Here is a 16,209-nt window from a genome sequence, read left to right as displayed (position 1 = left end):
GCAATAATTTTAGCTATCGCAGGGGAATTCAATGAAAGTAACACAAAAACTATACTAGCTCGTAGTCTAATAAAATGAAATTTTAAAAATAAGAGCAGTAAAATATAAAAGTGGACCTTGTGTCCTTATACTGAAAGATATTTTATTCAACCACTGATCTGTATAATATTTAACAATATACGGTTTGAATTCATATTTTCCCAAGATTATGACAACTCAGGCACAACACTGTCTTTCAAATGAGTTGTGCTAGGTCAATTTTTCTGCCACTTCTTCCTATCTGGGAGCACTGGACTTGATCTTTACAGTTGTAGTTTTTTATTGTCTTGTCCATAATTCCTAAAATCCATGATCACAAATCAACAGCTTATAACACAAGGCTTGAAAATACCTACGTTAGAAATACTTGAGCAAGAAAACAACACCTTATGCTGATATAAAAAAGACAGGATGTTCACCATTTAAGAGCTTCTCTGAACCTTTCTTTCATTTTATAAGTGATTTAAAAAGTAACAGGGGAGGCTGGGCACGGTGGCTCATGCCTGTAATCCCAGCACTTTGGGAGGCTGAAACGGATGGATCACCTGAGGTCAGGAGTTCGAGACCAGCCTGGCCAACACGGCGAAACCCTGTCCCTACTAAAAATACAAAAATTAGCTGGGCATGGTGGTACGCGCCTGTAGTCCCAGCTACTCGGGAGACTGAGGCAGGAGAATAGCTTGAACCCGGAAGATAGAGTTGCAGTGAGCCGAGATGGTGCCACTGCACTCCAGCCTGGGTGACGGGGTGAGGCTCTGTCTCAGGGAAAAAAAAAAAAAAAGTAACACGGGAAAGTATGGCATCTGGCCATCCATTGGGTGTTATTGGTTTATTTATAATTTTTTTTTTTTTTTTGAGACAGAGTCTCGTTCTGTTGCCCAGACTGCAGGGCAGTGGCATGATCTCAGTTCACTGCAACCTCCACCCACAGGTTCAAACGATTCTCCTGCCTCAGCCTCCCGAGTAGCTGGGACTACAGGCGCAGGCCACCACACCTGGCTAAGTTTTGTATTTTTAGTAGAGATGGGGTTTTGCCACGTTGGCCAGGCTGGTCTTGAACTCCTGACCTCAGGTGATCCACCTGCCTCGGCCTCCCAAAGTGTTGGGATTACAGACATGAGCCACCAAACCTGGCTATAACTTAAGTTTCAATTGATGCCTCATGATCTATAAGTTCAAACAGTATCCGTGGTATAGTTGAAAGAGTATATAAAATGGCTGAAAGATGGCTGTTTGAAGCAAGACATCCCAGGGTCTGAATCCTGGTTCTCCTGTGTTGGATCAGGCAAGTCACTTATTATTTCAGAGTTCAATCACTTATTATTTCAGAGCTCAATCACCTTGTCAAGCAGGGCCCAGCATCTTATAAGCACTAATAGTAACTGGTAGAGTACTGCATGCAAATTAAATATGATTTAGTTGAGATGCAAGTCTAATCAGAGATGAAACAAATGTATAGCAGTAAGAGAAAAATGGCAGTTATTCATTTATGCAGTAAAATGTTAGCCTACCCAATTCTGAAATGGAGGAGAAAAGCAATGAATTAAAGGCACTTCTTTTTGTAAAGTGGAAATTTTAAAAACCAGAAAAAAATTTTGTAAGCATTAAAATGCTTAAAACATTTAAAACACTATCATATTAGACACTGAACCCCAGGATAACTCATATGCTCAAATGTAGTGAAAAAAGTAAAAAACAAAACAGAAACTTTTAAACAATAATTTGAACTGAACTATGTCTTTCTTTTCTGGAAGATAAAGACAGAAGCATTAGAATTTCTGAGATAAATGTATATTTGAAAATTATGTTCTTTTTGGACATAAGAACTATTTATGATTTGTCCTGCTGCAATAAGTTCATGAACTGAGTACCTCTGTAAACTATAGGAACAGCCCACTTGGAATGCCTTTAAAAATAGTCTTTTACATCCTCCAAAGGGAAACATTTTATGTCCCAGATTTATGGACTGATGCTAATTATTTTCCGGACAAATAGTGTAACCTGACTTTCCAAACTAAAAAGCTGTCCAAAGGTTAAGCAGGTTTCAGATAAAATAAGTCTGCCTCATCAAGATACGGGGTTTCTAGTAAAACTCCTCAGGTTTTTGTACTAATTCAAAAGAAAGCAAAAACAAACAAAAGAATACCCAAACCAACAAAAAACCCAGGCATGCAATGCATACAGGTTATTTTCCTGTACCGTATATAAAATAAACAGCAGTTAAAATTCAACGTTAGTAAAAAACATACTTTTATGACAAATTTAATTCAAAGTTAAACAGAGTTAAACTGTTCTCAGCCCATCCTCCCTCACCCCTGGAAAGTACAGCTTAAAGTTTTAAGCTGAATCAGATGCATGCACTTTTGCTACAGCAGGTAGAAAGACAAACACTCTTATTTCATACTGATGATTTGGCTTGTTTCTATGTAGGAGTGTTTTCACGGTTGAGTTAGTTGGCTAGTTTCTGTTAAACAATAGTAATAAGCACTAACATTTATTGAGTGTTTTCTTTATGCCAGGAACTGTTCTAAACACTTCACATGTATTTAATCATCATCCATATAAACTCTACTAAAGAAATCCTATAAAACAGGTACTATTATCCCCATTTTACAGAGGACAGAGAAGCAGAGGGATAAGTAATCTGTTCAAGATTACAAAGTAAGTGGCAGAGACATGATTTAAACCCAGGAGGACTGATTCTAGAATTCACACTCTTAACCTTTATTATTCCGCTTTCTCAAATGTCAATGAGAAATCTGACCAGCCAAAACTGTCATATTTGGCATACAGAACCAACATTTATACCTTAAATAACCCCATGTAACTGTTCAGAGGATCACAGAATTTTTTCCCCCCTAGGGACAAGTCAGAACTCAGTATTCTTTTCAGTTAAAGTTATATTTCATATTAAGTGGAAAAGAATACTTGAGCGTCAACCTATACTTGTACAAATCCTTCAGATGACTGCAAGATCTCTTTTCTGTGGAAGGTATTAGACCTAGGCCCATACCTATGAAGTTGTTGAACCTTGTCTGGGAGACAAATAAAAATTTATATAACTGAATGACAACTCCTACCATCCCTCATGTATGGCAGAATTTAAAGCAGTCTTCATTTTAAACAATAAAATATTTGTGCTACTGATATTCTTTAGATAATTAAACAATTGTCTATAAGACAAGACCCATCTAGGACTTGTTTTGTTGCTTTAATATTCAGTCTGTAATTATTTCAGGCATTGACAGAAATGCTATTATTCTTTCTTAATTTTAATGAAAGAGTCTAATTTAGAGCCCCAGAATAACAGTAATTTAGTCGAAGAACCTAGTAACTTATTTCCCTCAGACTGACCCTTAGATACACATTTCTTTCTTTCCATTTAAGTATGTAACTGTTTCACTTCATTATTTCAAATTTTCAATGTCTTAAGTCTTTGTGGAAGTACATTGGACAGAATACATTATAACAAATAAATGTAATTAGAAATTCTTAAAACCAAAACTCCTAAAATAAACGTTTTGAAATAAAGTATTTCACCATACCAACTTAACCTTTAATTTAGTTATTCTAAACAGAAATAAACTTTTCTGACTTTGAGCTAACTAAATTAATACTAACTAAAAAATGATTTTAGAATGAAAGTCTCTAGACTAGGAAAAGCCCCTTTATAAAACAAGTGTGTCTAGAACTGTTTTTAATTTCTATAAATTCTTAGATTACCCAAATCTATTAGGCATTAAAAAAAGCCTCTTTTTCTTTTTTGTGTTGTATATAAGGTTTCTATTAATTTAATGCAGTTATCTTTTTCTTTTATGTTAGTTTCATTAAAACTATCCACCAGTGTTTCACGAAACTTGAAATCAGAAAGGCTTGGAATTGTAAAGATTCATCTCTCTTAATCTTAAATTTCAGTCTCATTCTTTCTTAAAGAAAATTCTGTATCACATCTCAATATTTCTGTTAACAATAAAGCACTAACTGTAATAAGAAAATTCTAGTGAATTTTAAGTGGGAATGAGTTTATAAATTCTGTTTAAAGTGAGGCTAACAGGGCTTCATAGGGTTACTTAAATCAGCACTAAAAAAACTTTCCTTCTTAGCCCACAATTAGGAGTATGTGGATCAGATGGTCAAATTCCAAAGACACGTACTTTTTATATGAATTTTCTTATGGCTTCCTGCTTATGGCAACTAGATTTATGACTAGAATTTTCCAAACCTTAATCTTCAGAAGTATAATCCATAACTAGAATAGCTAAATAGACAGGTTTAAATAGTTGGCAAACCATTTTAAAAGATGTTACAGAGAGAGTAAGGACTTCAAGGAAGGAAATCTAAGATACAACACAATAATTACCTGCCTTTTAAATCCTTAACTGCAATCAATATCTCTGATTATAGCTCTAGACGAGTATTTTTCTACCACCCTACTTACAGTCCTAAATCTAGAACTTCAGCTCAAGATGTACCCTCATTTTTAGTAGTTTCCACTGCAAACTCTAAAATGATTCTTTTCACTATACTTAGACTGTTAGTTCGCTTTGAAGCTGCCTGTGTCCAAGGTCCTTTTCCACTAAATGACAAAAAATCTGAATGCTATGGCTAAGAGTGAGAAAATCCAATTGATTAGATTTTCTCCAAACACCAGTTTCTCTGACTTAATTTATTCTGAGAGGCCTCCCATTAGTTCCTTTCCATGAGACATTCCAAGTGCCTATAACCAACCCTACAACAGGAAACTTAGGTGCATCTTTTAAGACTCAGACACAAACCTTACCAGAAAGTCTTCCAAAGCACTGCTTCTCAAATGTTAATTTGCATACGAATCACCTGGAAACCTTATTTAACTGCAGAGTCTGATACAGTAGGTCTGAGATGAGACCCAAGAGCCTGCATATCTAAGTACCCAGGTGATGCCGATCCTCTCTCTCCATCTTCAGAGCAAACTCTGAGTGGCAGTTCTAAATAACACTTTCAAATAACATTTACATTTCAATAAATAAATGCCTCCCCTCCTTACCTCTATATTCAGACTTAATTATACCTGAATTTACTCATCTGCAAGATCAATGGTAATCTCTAAGGCTCCTTCCAGCTCAATAAATCTAAAATTTACCACCTCTATCCCTTCCTACCCCCAATTCAACAAGCAGGCAAAGTTTATTTACAGTAATACACTGAAAAGTATGAATGACCCTTTCCACTTGATGCTTCAATCCCTTTTTAAGAAGCTGCTGAACATAGAACTAAGTCCCAATCATTTATTCTTTTTGACTAAAAGTTTGTGCTGATTTTGTTATTTTGTTCCTAGGAAGAAATATTTTAATATTCTTATTCAGAATGCCACATACCAACTCTGGAAACAGAAGGCACCAAAAAGTAGATGTGTCAGCCTTGCTACCTTTTGGATACTTTGTCAAGTGCCCAAATATTTTTCACTGAAATCCTACCTGACTTTAAAAAAATCTCCTACTTGATGCTTGAAAATAACAGCCAAATCTATCTAAAAACTCTGCCCCTAAATTATGCTATTTTTTTTTTTTTTGGTCTGAGATTTTAATCTTTCTCCACCCCCAGGCTCCTTAAATTTTAAACAGTTAACAATAGAAGAGTCTCTTGTTGTTCTGTAATCCTGAGACGATTATTCTGGTTTTCCTTCAATTATGACAATCACTTTATACCTGTCAAAGTCAGATATACCTGCAATAGCCAGAAGAAAAGTAGATTACATTTTATCAGTGGACATATAACAATCAAATCCTAAAAGAGACTTAGATAATCTCACATGCATGACATCTGTTCTCTACAGGAGTTAAACTGGATTCTAATGGAAATATTCTAGGGGGAATTCTAAAATTTTAGTTGTTTTGAAACTGTAAACATGTAAGTGGTGGGTGTAATATATAATGCATAATATATTAAATTCACATATGTATGAACATCTGTGTAAGTACATTTATTAGAAAACTATGCAGAATATTCAATATCACATCCACACCTAAAATTTTTTTAAGGTTAATATTTCTAAAGTGCTTAAGACTATATGAAGTATGCAGTGTTTTATAAGAGTTTGTTAAATAAATTAAGTACTACGTCTAACCCTGAGATTTTCTTTTCAAATCAAAAGTCTGTACTAATTATTTTATCTCCAGTTTTTGGAGTGAATGATGAAATATAGAAGGGGAAACAATCTACTTTTCTTCCGGATAATCTGAAGCCATTCCTTTTTGCAATCTTTATTTGAGAACTATTTCTGTCAAAAAAATCACTCCACTATTTCACCAAACTAGAGTATGCTATAAACAAGGATCTTGCTGCTAGTTATTGCTAGAAGTGAGCCCAAAACCCAGGTGTCACAGAGACTCCCATCCTAATATGCTTTTTGTCATACTGTTTCCTCTACATGGTAAAATGTTTTCTTTTTACACAACAGCTACTTAAAAATAAATTTTATTTAAATACCAAGGTTAAGTTCCAGTCACAATATTACATAAATTTTAAAAAGATCACAAATGGAATCGACAAAAGAGCAAAGGTCATAATAATGCTAAAAAGTTAAACTGCTGCTGACTTAGAAAAAAGGTACAATTATTATGCAAAATAGAAAATGTATTTAAAAGTTACCATCCACAGAAATATTGAATTTAATGTTGTCTCCATTATCTGAAGTTAAACATTATGTTGTTAAAGTTATAAAATTTCAGATGAGTAACAAAAAAGACAAAAGATGTATCACCTGAAAAACTGTAGACTGAAGGTTGCCATTTTATAGAAGAAAATGTTTGTCTTGTTTTTGTTTCTTTCAGAGGCTATGTGGCCCCTCCCACTTGTTCTATGTCCTGCCTGGTTATTTCTTGACGTTCTCTTTTCAACTGCATCCATCATGCATCTCTGTGCCATTTCAGTGGATCGTTACATAGCCATCAAAAAGCCAATCCAGGCCAATCAATATAACTCACGGGCTACAGCATTCATCAAGATTACAGTGGTGTGGTTAATTTCAATAGGTATGTAGAGAATGCCAGAGTGTGGGTGGTATACAAAATCTTTGGTTCCACTTGGCTAGGAGAATACCAGGTCTGGTAGGCAATGAAACTCAGCATGAGAGGTCAAGCCAGCCTACTGATACATTAACATAAGCTCCTTATGTCACTGCATTTATCATACGGCTTCTAAACCATACTGTTGGTAAAAAGTGTGACAAGTAACAAACCTCATGTCCTCAGAAAGAACCATCTGCACAGTGTTTATTGAGATTTCTTTCTGCTTAGATTTCTATATGCAGAAAGGTTAAGTTTGAGAACAGTCTTCATATTTCCCAACAGATAATTATGGTCTAGCTAGCATTTGGAATCCTGTAATTACATTAAAATAACAAGAAATGCACCTTAAATCACATTTTAAAAGATTAATAAGAGAAAAAACAAAAATAACAACTCAAACATTTTGTAGGCAGGTATCAAAGAACACAAATTCATCTTGGAAGCCAACATTTCTGTACATATGTGTACAGATTAAAGGCAGTTAAGTGTCTGCTTCAGTGGGTTTTTTTGGTTTGTTTTTTCTTTTTTGGAGACAGGGTCTTGCTCTCTCACCCAGGCTAGAGTGCAATGGCACAATCATGGTTCACTGCTGCCTCGACTTCCCGGGCTCAAGCGATCCTCCCACCTCAGCCTCCCAAGTAGCTGGGACTACAGACACACCCACCATGCCTGGCTAATTTTTGTATTTTTGGTAGAGGTGGGGTTTTGTCATGTTGCCCAGGCTGGTCTCAAACTCTTGAGCTCTGGTGATCCCCCTGCCCCAGCCTCCCAAAGTGCTGGGATTACAGGCATGAGTCACTGCACTTAAGTGTTTTGAGTATGTTTAATTCAAAGTTTTAAGAGAGATGCAAAGAAAACATACTAATGTTCAGAAATTATTTATAAAAGAAATCCTTTTTCTTCTAAATCGTCTTACGGCCCTGTACTCATCTATAATACTCAAAGCTATACTTCTTATCATGAAGTATGCGTAAATCATTCAAAGCTCTTATATGTTAGTATCAGAAAAACAAATAGATTTGCAAAAATTACAATGGTTTGACCAGCAGATTCGCTTCTTCCTTGTAAAAATATTTCAAATAGGCAAAAAATTAAGAGACCTGGAATACTTAAATTACACCTCCCTAATCTGAGTAGGAGCACTGGGGCAAAAACAGCAAGAAAGCAAAACAATGAAATTGACCTTTATATTCCTGAAATGATGATATAAGGGCTTGATCTCTTTGAAAAAGTTTGGAGGTAAAAGCAAGCTGTGTTACTCCTCTGGTATGGGAAGAGAACAGGGTCAAGAAAAAGTCTATTCAGAATGAAGAGATTTAAAAACAGTGAGAAAAGGCTAGATGAGGGGGCAGATGCCGACAGAGCAGAACCAGCCCCCCAAAAGCAGCTACAGAAAGGGAATGGGAGACAATGGGTGAAAATTAAAATTTGAAGTGGAGAGGAGGAAAACTATAATAAAGTCATTTATGCCAGATGACTCACATTTGGTAAGCTCACTGCAATGAGGGAGAGGGCAAGGGAGAGTGTGAGGTATGTGTATATTGGGGTGGGGTGGGAGAGTTGGACAGAGAAAGGGAAAAAAAGTTGAAGAAATGGATCCTTAAGAATAATTAAAATATTTGAAACTGTGAAATGTGATCAAGCTAATAAGGTAAGCAGCCTGCTGGTATAAATGGCATCTAGATTAAGGCTGGATACCATCAATTTATAAATTGACCACATTTTTATTGAGTGTTTATAATGTGCTAGGTACTAAGAATACACAGATGATCAAGAAAAAGAATCTTTGCACTCAAGAAAGGCGGACATATAAACAAATTACACTAACACAAAGTGATGAGTGATGCAGGAGAAAAAAGATTAAAAGGAAGACTCATGATATATAGATTTAGAAATCCACTTCTTCCTTTTATAGGTAAGAAAAAAGAAACCTAGAGGTTTTAATCAGTTGGCTTAAGAACTCTTACAGCTTTTCAGCACCAAGGCCAAGATCAATGCTCTTTCACCTCATTGCACTTTGTCTTGTAGAACCGATCACAAATTAATAACTTTGAAAAAATGAAAATGCAGATGACAATAAGCTCAGTTTTGAAATTCTACAAAATGCTGAAGAGAGCTCACTCTCTTCTTTTGGACTTACAGTTATTCTAGGTAATACCTGGCAACAGAAAGTATAATAATATAACAGGGTAAGGGCATAAAAAGTACCAGTGAAAACTTTTACAGTTATTGACCAACAAGCTGGATAGGAAAGTAGTGTGAGTCCTGATATTAACAGAATGTAAAAACTGAGACGAATGAAGTCTCATTAGTAGAATGAGTTAATAGAATGTGAAAACTGAGATGAATGAATGAACTAGAGATAAAAATAACAGGAAACAGAAGTTCTCTAGGAGTGAGGGGTAGCAGGACAAGGAAGGGAAGTATTAGAGTTCATAATCTTAGGGATTGTTCTAAGTAGACTTGTAGATGGCTTTAGTGCAAATAATAATAATTAGAGTCAAAGAATTCAAGAAATATAAAATTAAGTTCTTAGAAGGGTCACGAATGGGATGAAGTTGTGGAAAATGCTGGCACTGGAACAGTGGAGAGAAGACTATAGCAGGTACTGAAGCCATTGATGAAGATGAACAAATGTCATGGAGGTTAACAGAAAAGCAAGATGGAGAAGAAAGTATTAAGTAGATAAAATGAACTTCAAAAGGCAAGTGTTTTGGGGGAGAAATAAACAGTGGAATGGTGATCTGAAAGTAACAGGGTAAAGCAGGGGTCAGCAAACTTTTTCTATAAAGGGTAAGACAGCAAATATTTTGGGCTTGCAGGGCATATATGGTTTCTGTCACAGCTCCTCCATTCTGCTGCAGTAGAACAAAAGCAGCCACAGACAATACGTTATTAACAAATGGGAGTGGCAGTATGCCAATAAAACTTTTACAAAAATAGAATGTGGGCCAATGGTCCTCAAACTGTAGTATAATGACCCCTGGTGTAGAACAAGTATACAGAATCCTCTTTCTGGTGGTGTACATGAGGAAAAGTAGAGAAAGTAATGACCTCTGTTAGAAAGGGTTTGAGGAACATATTCTTGTCAATGACTCTTTAGCTACCATAAAAAGGTTGTGTAGATGAGGGGTGCTCTTGGATTCACAAAACAACACAAGGATTCCAGAGGTTTCTAAAGATCAATTAATTCAGACATTTAAAAAATATCTGCTGTTTCAAAGGAAAAAGATTCAGGTTAACCCCTGTATTATTTGTCTTTCTAATAAGCTACTTCACTAAGAAACATCATATTGAAATACTTCATGGTATTTAAAGATCAGAAAACTAACATGAGGTATATTTCTTCCCAGGTCATAAAAGAACTTTTTTTTTTTTTGAGACAGAGTCTTACTTTGTTGCTGAGCGTGGAGGGCAGTGGTGTGATCTCGGCTCACTGCAACCTTGGCCTCCTGGGTTCAAGTGATTCTCCCACTTTAGCCTCCTGAGTAGCTGGGAGTACAGGCATGTGCCACCATGCCTGGCTAATTTTCATACTTTTAGTAGAGATGGGATTTCGCCATGTTGGCCAGGTTGGTCTCAAACTCCTGACCTCAAGTAATCCACCCCCACTTGGCCTCCCAAAGTGCTGGAATTACAGGCGTGAGCGCCACTGTGCCCAGGCTTCTACAGAAGAAGAAAGATTAAGAACTCATAATCTTTCAACATCATGATTCACACACACTCAAATTTTAAGTAGCACTTTTTAATGAACTTTAGTTTTCCCTAAGAAGTTAGATGGAAAGGATTAAAAGACATTCACACATATCAAAAGGAAAAACTGTTAAATGAAACTGTAACCTCAAAGACAAAACTGAGTAAAGATATTGAATAAATGTACTCTGGAGTGCCTCTAGATCAACTACACTGGATAATAAGAAAAAAGCAGGTTCTCTTCTGAATTTCTCTTCCTTAATCTGAGATAGCTTAAAAAACAAAAATAGATTATGAGAAATGTAGAATAAATGAAGACATTCTCCACTGTATCATGGATATACTATAGCTTTAGGGGAGCTTTCATTATAAATCTGAAATTACTAACCAATCTCTGTTTAAAAACAGATTTGCTCACTTAGGTTCTGTTTGTCAAATCTTCACCGATGAATGCTTTGACAAATCCTGCATTGTGGGTCCCAGGAATTATAATGCACCAACAAGCATAAAGTTATAAGGATACAATCCAAAAGGATCTAATCGAAGAGTTACAGGTCATAAAATGACTCAATTTATCTTGTTTTCCTCTTCCTTAGGCATTGCCATTCCAGTCCCTATTAAAGGGATAGAGACTGATGTGGACAACCCAAACAATATCACTTGTGTGCTGACAAAGGAACGTTTTGGCAATTTCATGCTCTTTGGCTCACTGGCTGCCTTCTTCACACCTCTTGCAATTATGATTGTCACCTACTTTCTCACTATCCACGCTTTACAGAAGAAAGCTTACTTAGTCAAAAACAAGCCACCTCAACGCCTAACATGGTTGACTGTGTCTACAGTTTTCCAAAGGGATGAAACACCTTGCTCGTCACCGGAAAAGGTGGCAATGCTGGATGGTTCTCGAAAGGACAAGGTTCTGCCCAACTCAGGTGATGAAACACTTATGCGAAGAACATCCACAATTGGGAAAAAGTCAGTGCAGACCATTTCCAATGAACAGAGAGCCTCAAAGGTCCTAGGGATTGTGTTTTTCCTCTTTTTGCTTATGTGGTGTCCCTTCTTTATTACAAATATAACTTTAGTTTTATGTGATTCCTGTAACCAAACTACTCTCCAAATGCTCCTGGAGATATTTGTGTGGATAGGCTATGTTTCCTCAGGAGTGAATCCTTTGGTCTACACCCTCTTCAATAAGACATTTCGGGATGCATTTGGCCGATATATCACCTGCAATTACCGGGCCACAAAGTCAGTAAAAACTCTCAGAAAACGCTCCAGTAAGATCTACTTCCGGAATCCAATGGCAGAGAACTCTAAGTTTTTCAAGAAACATGGAATTCGAAATGGGATTAATCCTGCCATGTACCAGAGTCCAATGAGGCTCCGAAGTTCAACCATTCAGTCTTCATCAATCATTCTACTAGATACACTTCTCCTCACTGAAAATGAAGGTGACAAAACTGAAGAGCAAGTTAGTTATGTATAGCAGAACTGGCAGTTGTCATCAAACATAATGATGAGTAAGATGATGAATGAGATGTAAATGTGCCAAGAATATATTATATAAAGAATTTTATGTCATATATCAAATCATCTCTTTAACCTAAGAAGTAAGTATTAAGAATATCTAATTTTCCTAATTTGGACAAGATTATTCCATGAGGAAAATAATTTTATATAGCTACAAATGAAAACAATCCAGCACTCTGGTTAAATTTTAAGGTATTCGAATGAAATAAAGTCAAATCAATAAATTTCAGGCTTTAAAAAGAACCATTGTCATCATAAAATTTATTTGGTTTCTAATTATATGCAAAGTTGTGCTAAGAATGAAATAAAACAAACATTAGCCTTGCCTTCCAGGTCTTAAAAGCATAAGGCATGATACAGAACAAAAGGAACACAGAGCTAAAAATAAGTGCACAAAACAGTGATCACATCTGGAGGTGAGTTAAGATTGCCATTTATAGTCTGGTTTAGTTGAATGCAGTCATAATTTTCCTTTGATCAGGAAACTGTTTTGGTGGAAGGGATAGGGAGGATAGTAGCTGGATATCACACAAAATAACAAGAACTTGGAACTAGACCTGTTTGTTAAATGACTGATATTGAGCTTCTACTCAGCACAGGTAGGTCTATTGGAGAAGGAGGAAAAAGCAAATAAAATCGCTCTTGGGTACCTGAACCACATTAGGTTTCTTAGAGATATTAATTAACGTGCACAAGCATGGGATCTTAATCAGGGATACAAACTTTAAGTGAGATCATGCCTGCCTATCTATGCTTGTCCAGTGACTCAAGTGAACTTCCAGCACAAAATTTTTTATTCATCCTTTCAGTATATTATTTTGCACTGTTAGATCTCAGAATGAGTCCAACCTGTGCCACTTACCAGACAGCTGATTAAATTTAGGAGAAATACTTAATTTCTTCAAGCCCCAGTATTCTCATCTGCATTTTATACAATTCTTATGAGGATGAGTACATAGAAGGCACTAAGTAAATGGTAGACAATTCAATCTACTTTTGATATATATTTTAATGCTCCTGTTATAAGTGCAAATTTAGACTAAGGGGGTCTGCAGTGAAGACAACTCATACCTTAGCTTTTCCTTTTCAGGTTCACCCATATTTGTCCCTCGACCTATGACTCTATTGCTGTCCTTCTGCAGGCAACTCAGTTTAGGATAATTGCCTCAAGAAATGTATTGGCTATGGAGAATCTCAGTGTATAAGTGAACAAGGCATATATTTTCACAGTGGCAGAATCCTTTGCTAGAATGCGGCTCTAATACATAAATCCTAATCTGTTATGATTCCTTACTGGCTATACATAATCTGCTGGGAAGAGCATATCATACACATTTAATTCCTAAATCATCAAAGCTTTAGGTATGTTTCCCTACTACTAGTCTAAGATTTTTCAGCAGCATTAGGGATGGTTATCTCACATAAGAGGCAAAATAATTTACATTCCTTAAAAAAAAACATTCTCTATTTTGGTTTTTGGTTCTGGTCTCTAATATGATGGATTTGTCATATGTTAAGATTTATATTCTTGCCAAGGTATGTTGAGATTAAGTTTTCAGTTATCACTATGACAGTATTCCAAATTCTGTATTTTATGCATCTGAAGGCATACATAATTGTTTCAGGAAATCTATACACCAGAGTTGGCAGGCAATCACATTGCCAAAACTCTACCCATAGATAACAATCTAGATCAAAAGAACTATCTTCTCACATGCTTTGTACTGCCTCCAAATTTGTGTGCTTAAATATACGCACACCTACAGAATTAGCCACAACACCTATAAACTGTTTCATGTCAAACCCTTAAGAAAAATTTCCTTGCTTACAATTTTTTTTTTCTTTTTTTGAGACAGATTCTCACTCTGTTACCCAGGCTGGAGTGCAGTGGCGCAATCTTGGCTCACTGCAACCTCCGCCTCCTGACTTCAAGTGATTCTCGTGCCTCAGCCTCCTGAGTAGCTGGCATTACAGGTGCCTGCCCCCACACCTGGCTAACTTTTGTATTTTTAGTACAGACGGGGTTTCGCTGTGTTGGTCAGCCTGGTCTCCACTCCTGGCCCCAAGCTATCTGCCTGCCTTGGCCTCCCAAAGTGCTGGGATTACAGGTGTGAGTCACCATGTCTAGCTCTTGCTTACAATTAACCCAGAGATCTTTCTATAGTTAATGAGAGACCTTTCTACTATTTCCAGAATATTCTAGAAAGTGAAACATAACTCCACTATTGACTATTTCTGAAAAGTACAACAAAGCCACAAACTCTTACCACTTTGATGCAGAACTGGTATTTCCATTTTATGAATACTTTAAAGAGATGTATAATTTGAAAGCAAATCTCAGCAGTTAAACACCCTTATGTAACAAAAGAACTCCAGTTAATAGTCTTATCTTAGAAGAAAAGGAACAGATTATAACTATTTAGAATAATTTTGAAAAAAAAAAAAGCTTTTTATTCCATGGTACTGCCAATTAATGGAGAGAAGAAAACAAAGATGTAGAAAAAAATGAAAATGACAAAAAGTAAGGAAAAGTCACAGCACCCAGACAGAAACACAAAGATACTGGGGCAAAAACAGAGAACAGTATACAGAGAATGTGTATCAAATTGATATAGAATTGTGAATGGAGATGTTGTAAAGATGATCATGAATTTAGTGGTAACTGGTTCACTATGAGGGTTTCTTCAAATTATAAGGATCAATGATGATGTAACATTTTTATATTCAAGGAATCACTTTGTGTGGTCTAAAAAACAGTTGCACAAAGAATCTGTTGTTCATCTTGCAAGATCCGTATCTAAAAGCTTATGAATTTATACACTGAGAAACATTTAATGCCATATTATAACAGCCTAAGTCATAGCACCCTGCAAGGGACCACCAAGACTGTCTGATTTTAAGAAATGTCCATATCAGATTATCAATTTGTTCATTATAGAAACTTAATTTCAACAGATATACAAGGACCAATTCTTTTGACTTTCTTCATTTTCCTTTCCAGTGTCAAGTTAAAATAATTCAGATTCTACTCACTTCCAAATGAGTTTTCAGAAGTCAATGACATGAACAGTACTGCATAAGTTGTTATAATAATAAAATCTGCCTTCGAAAGTACTAACAATGGGCCCAACAATCACTTATTTATTAGATGTTCCACTAGAGAACATTTATTTAGATAAAAAATTAATGTACTATGTTCATTTCAATTAAGCAAGAATAGTTATCAAATTAATTTTTTACTTTTATTACAAGCATTATGAACAAATAACAATCTACAAATATCAGAAGGAAGAAATAAAATACTGTAACACCCTGGACTATCCTAAGAATAAAGGAGATAATATACATAAGAATTTTACACGAAGACAATTTTATCTTAGTTGTTGAAGTACAAATATGTGTTTACTAACATGTTTTTAGTATTCATATCCAATAAGTATACTTAAAAAGAAGTTTTTAAAAATTATGAAGAAATAAACTCTTAAAACATGGTATAAGACCAAATGTCCACAAATTCATTTTAAAAGGGAAATCTAAAGGGGGGAAAAAAAGATGGAGAGCATGCTAAGACAGTAAATGATGTCACTTCAGAAAACATGTACCAGTCTTAGGAGATAGGACAGACACTTCTCAAATATTAAAGTTAATAAGGAAAATTGAGAATAAAGCTGTTTTATCACAGCCGCTCAAAAAGATGGTGCTCTGACTGAAAGCAAGGTGGAGAAAGCACTGGTCTATCATGAAGCCTGTTTAGAATCTCAGTATTTAGCTTTATGACAGTGGGGAAATTTGTTAAACATTTTGGAATTCAATTTCCTTATCTTTAAAAAAAATGTGAATACTGGTTTCTTCTACTTTAAAAAATTCTCACTCTAGGGAAATGGCAGTAAACTAAAAC

General features: G+C 35.7%; 2 protein-coding genes across 7 annotated transcripts in view; one reads left to right on the top strand and one right to left on the bottom strand.

Moving 5' to 3' along the window:
* The window catches only part of PSMD1 (proteasome 26S subunit, non-ATPase 1), a 115,482-nt gene that overhangs the window by 51,632 nt on the left and 47,641 nt on the right, over nucleotides 1-16,209 (bottom strand). The gene's annotated exons all lie outside the window — the stretch shown is intronic.
* Nucleotides 1-16,209, top strand: part of HTR2B (5-hydroxytryptamine receptor 2B) — a 28,267-nt gene that overhangs the window by 8,168 nt on the left and 3,890 nt on the right. For 4 of the 5 annotated variants that reach the window (XM_001144172.6, XM_063790848.1, XM_063790849.1 and 1 more), the window contains 2 exons: nucleotides 6,849-7,049; nucleotides 11,375-12,551. In XM_001144172.6, the coding sequence (XP_001144172.1) occupies nucleotides 6,849-7,049; nucleotides 11,375-12,267 (1,094 nt within the window). In that variant the 3' untranslated portion in view covers nucleotides 12,268-12,551. Of the gene's footprint in view, nucleotides 1-6,848; nucleotides 7,050-11,374; nucleotides 12,552-12,644; nucleotides 12,728-16,209 lie in introns of those variants that run through there. The other variant, XR_010149913.1, reaches the window with a different exon arrangement.

The sequence above is a fragment of the Pan troglodytes genome, chromosome 13 (assembly GCF_028858775.2).
Source record: "Pan troglodytes isolate AG18354 chromosome 13, NHGRI_mPanTro3-v2.0_pri, whole genome shotgun sequence".
NCBI classification, from domain to species: domain Eukaryota; kingdom Metazoa; phylum Chordata; class Mammalia; order Primates; family Hominidae; genus Pan; species Pan troglodytes.
Note: the sequence above shows the minus strand (reverse complement) of the source record. Positions and strands in the feature narration are given on the sequence as shown.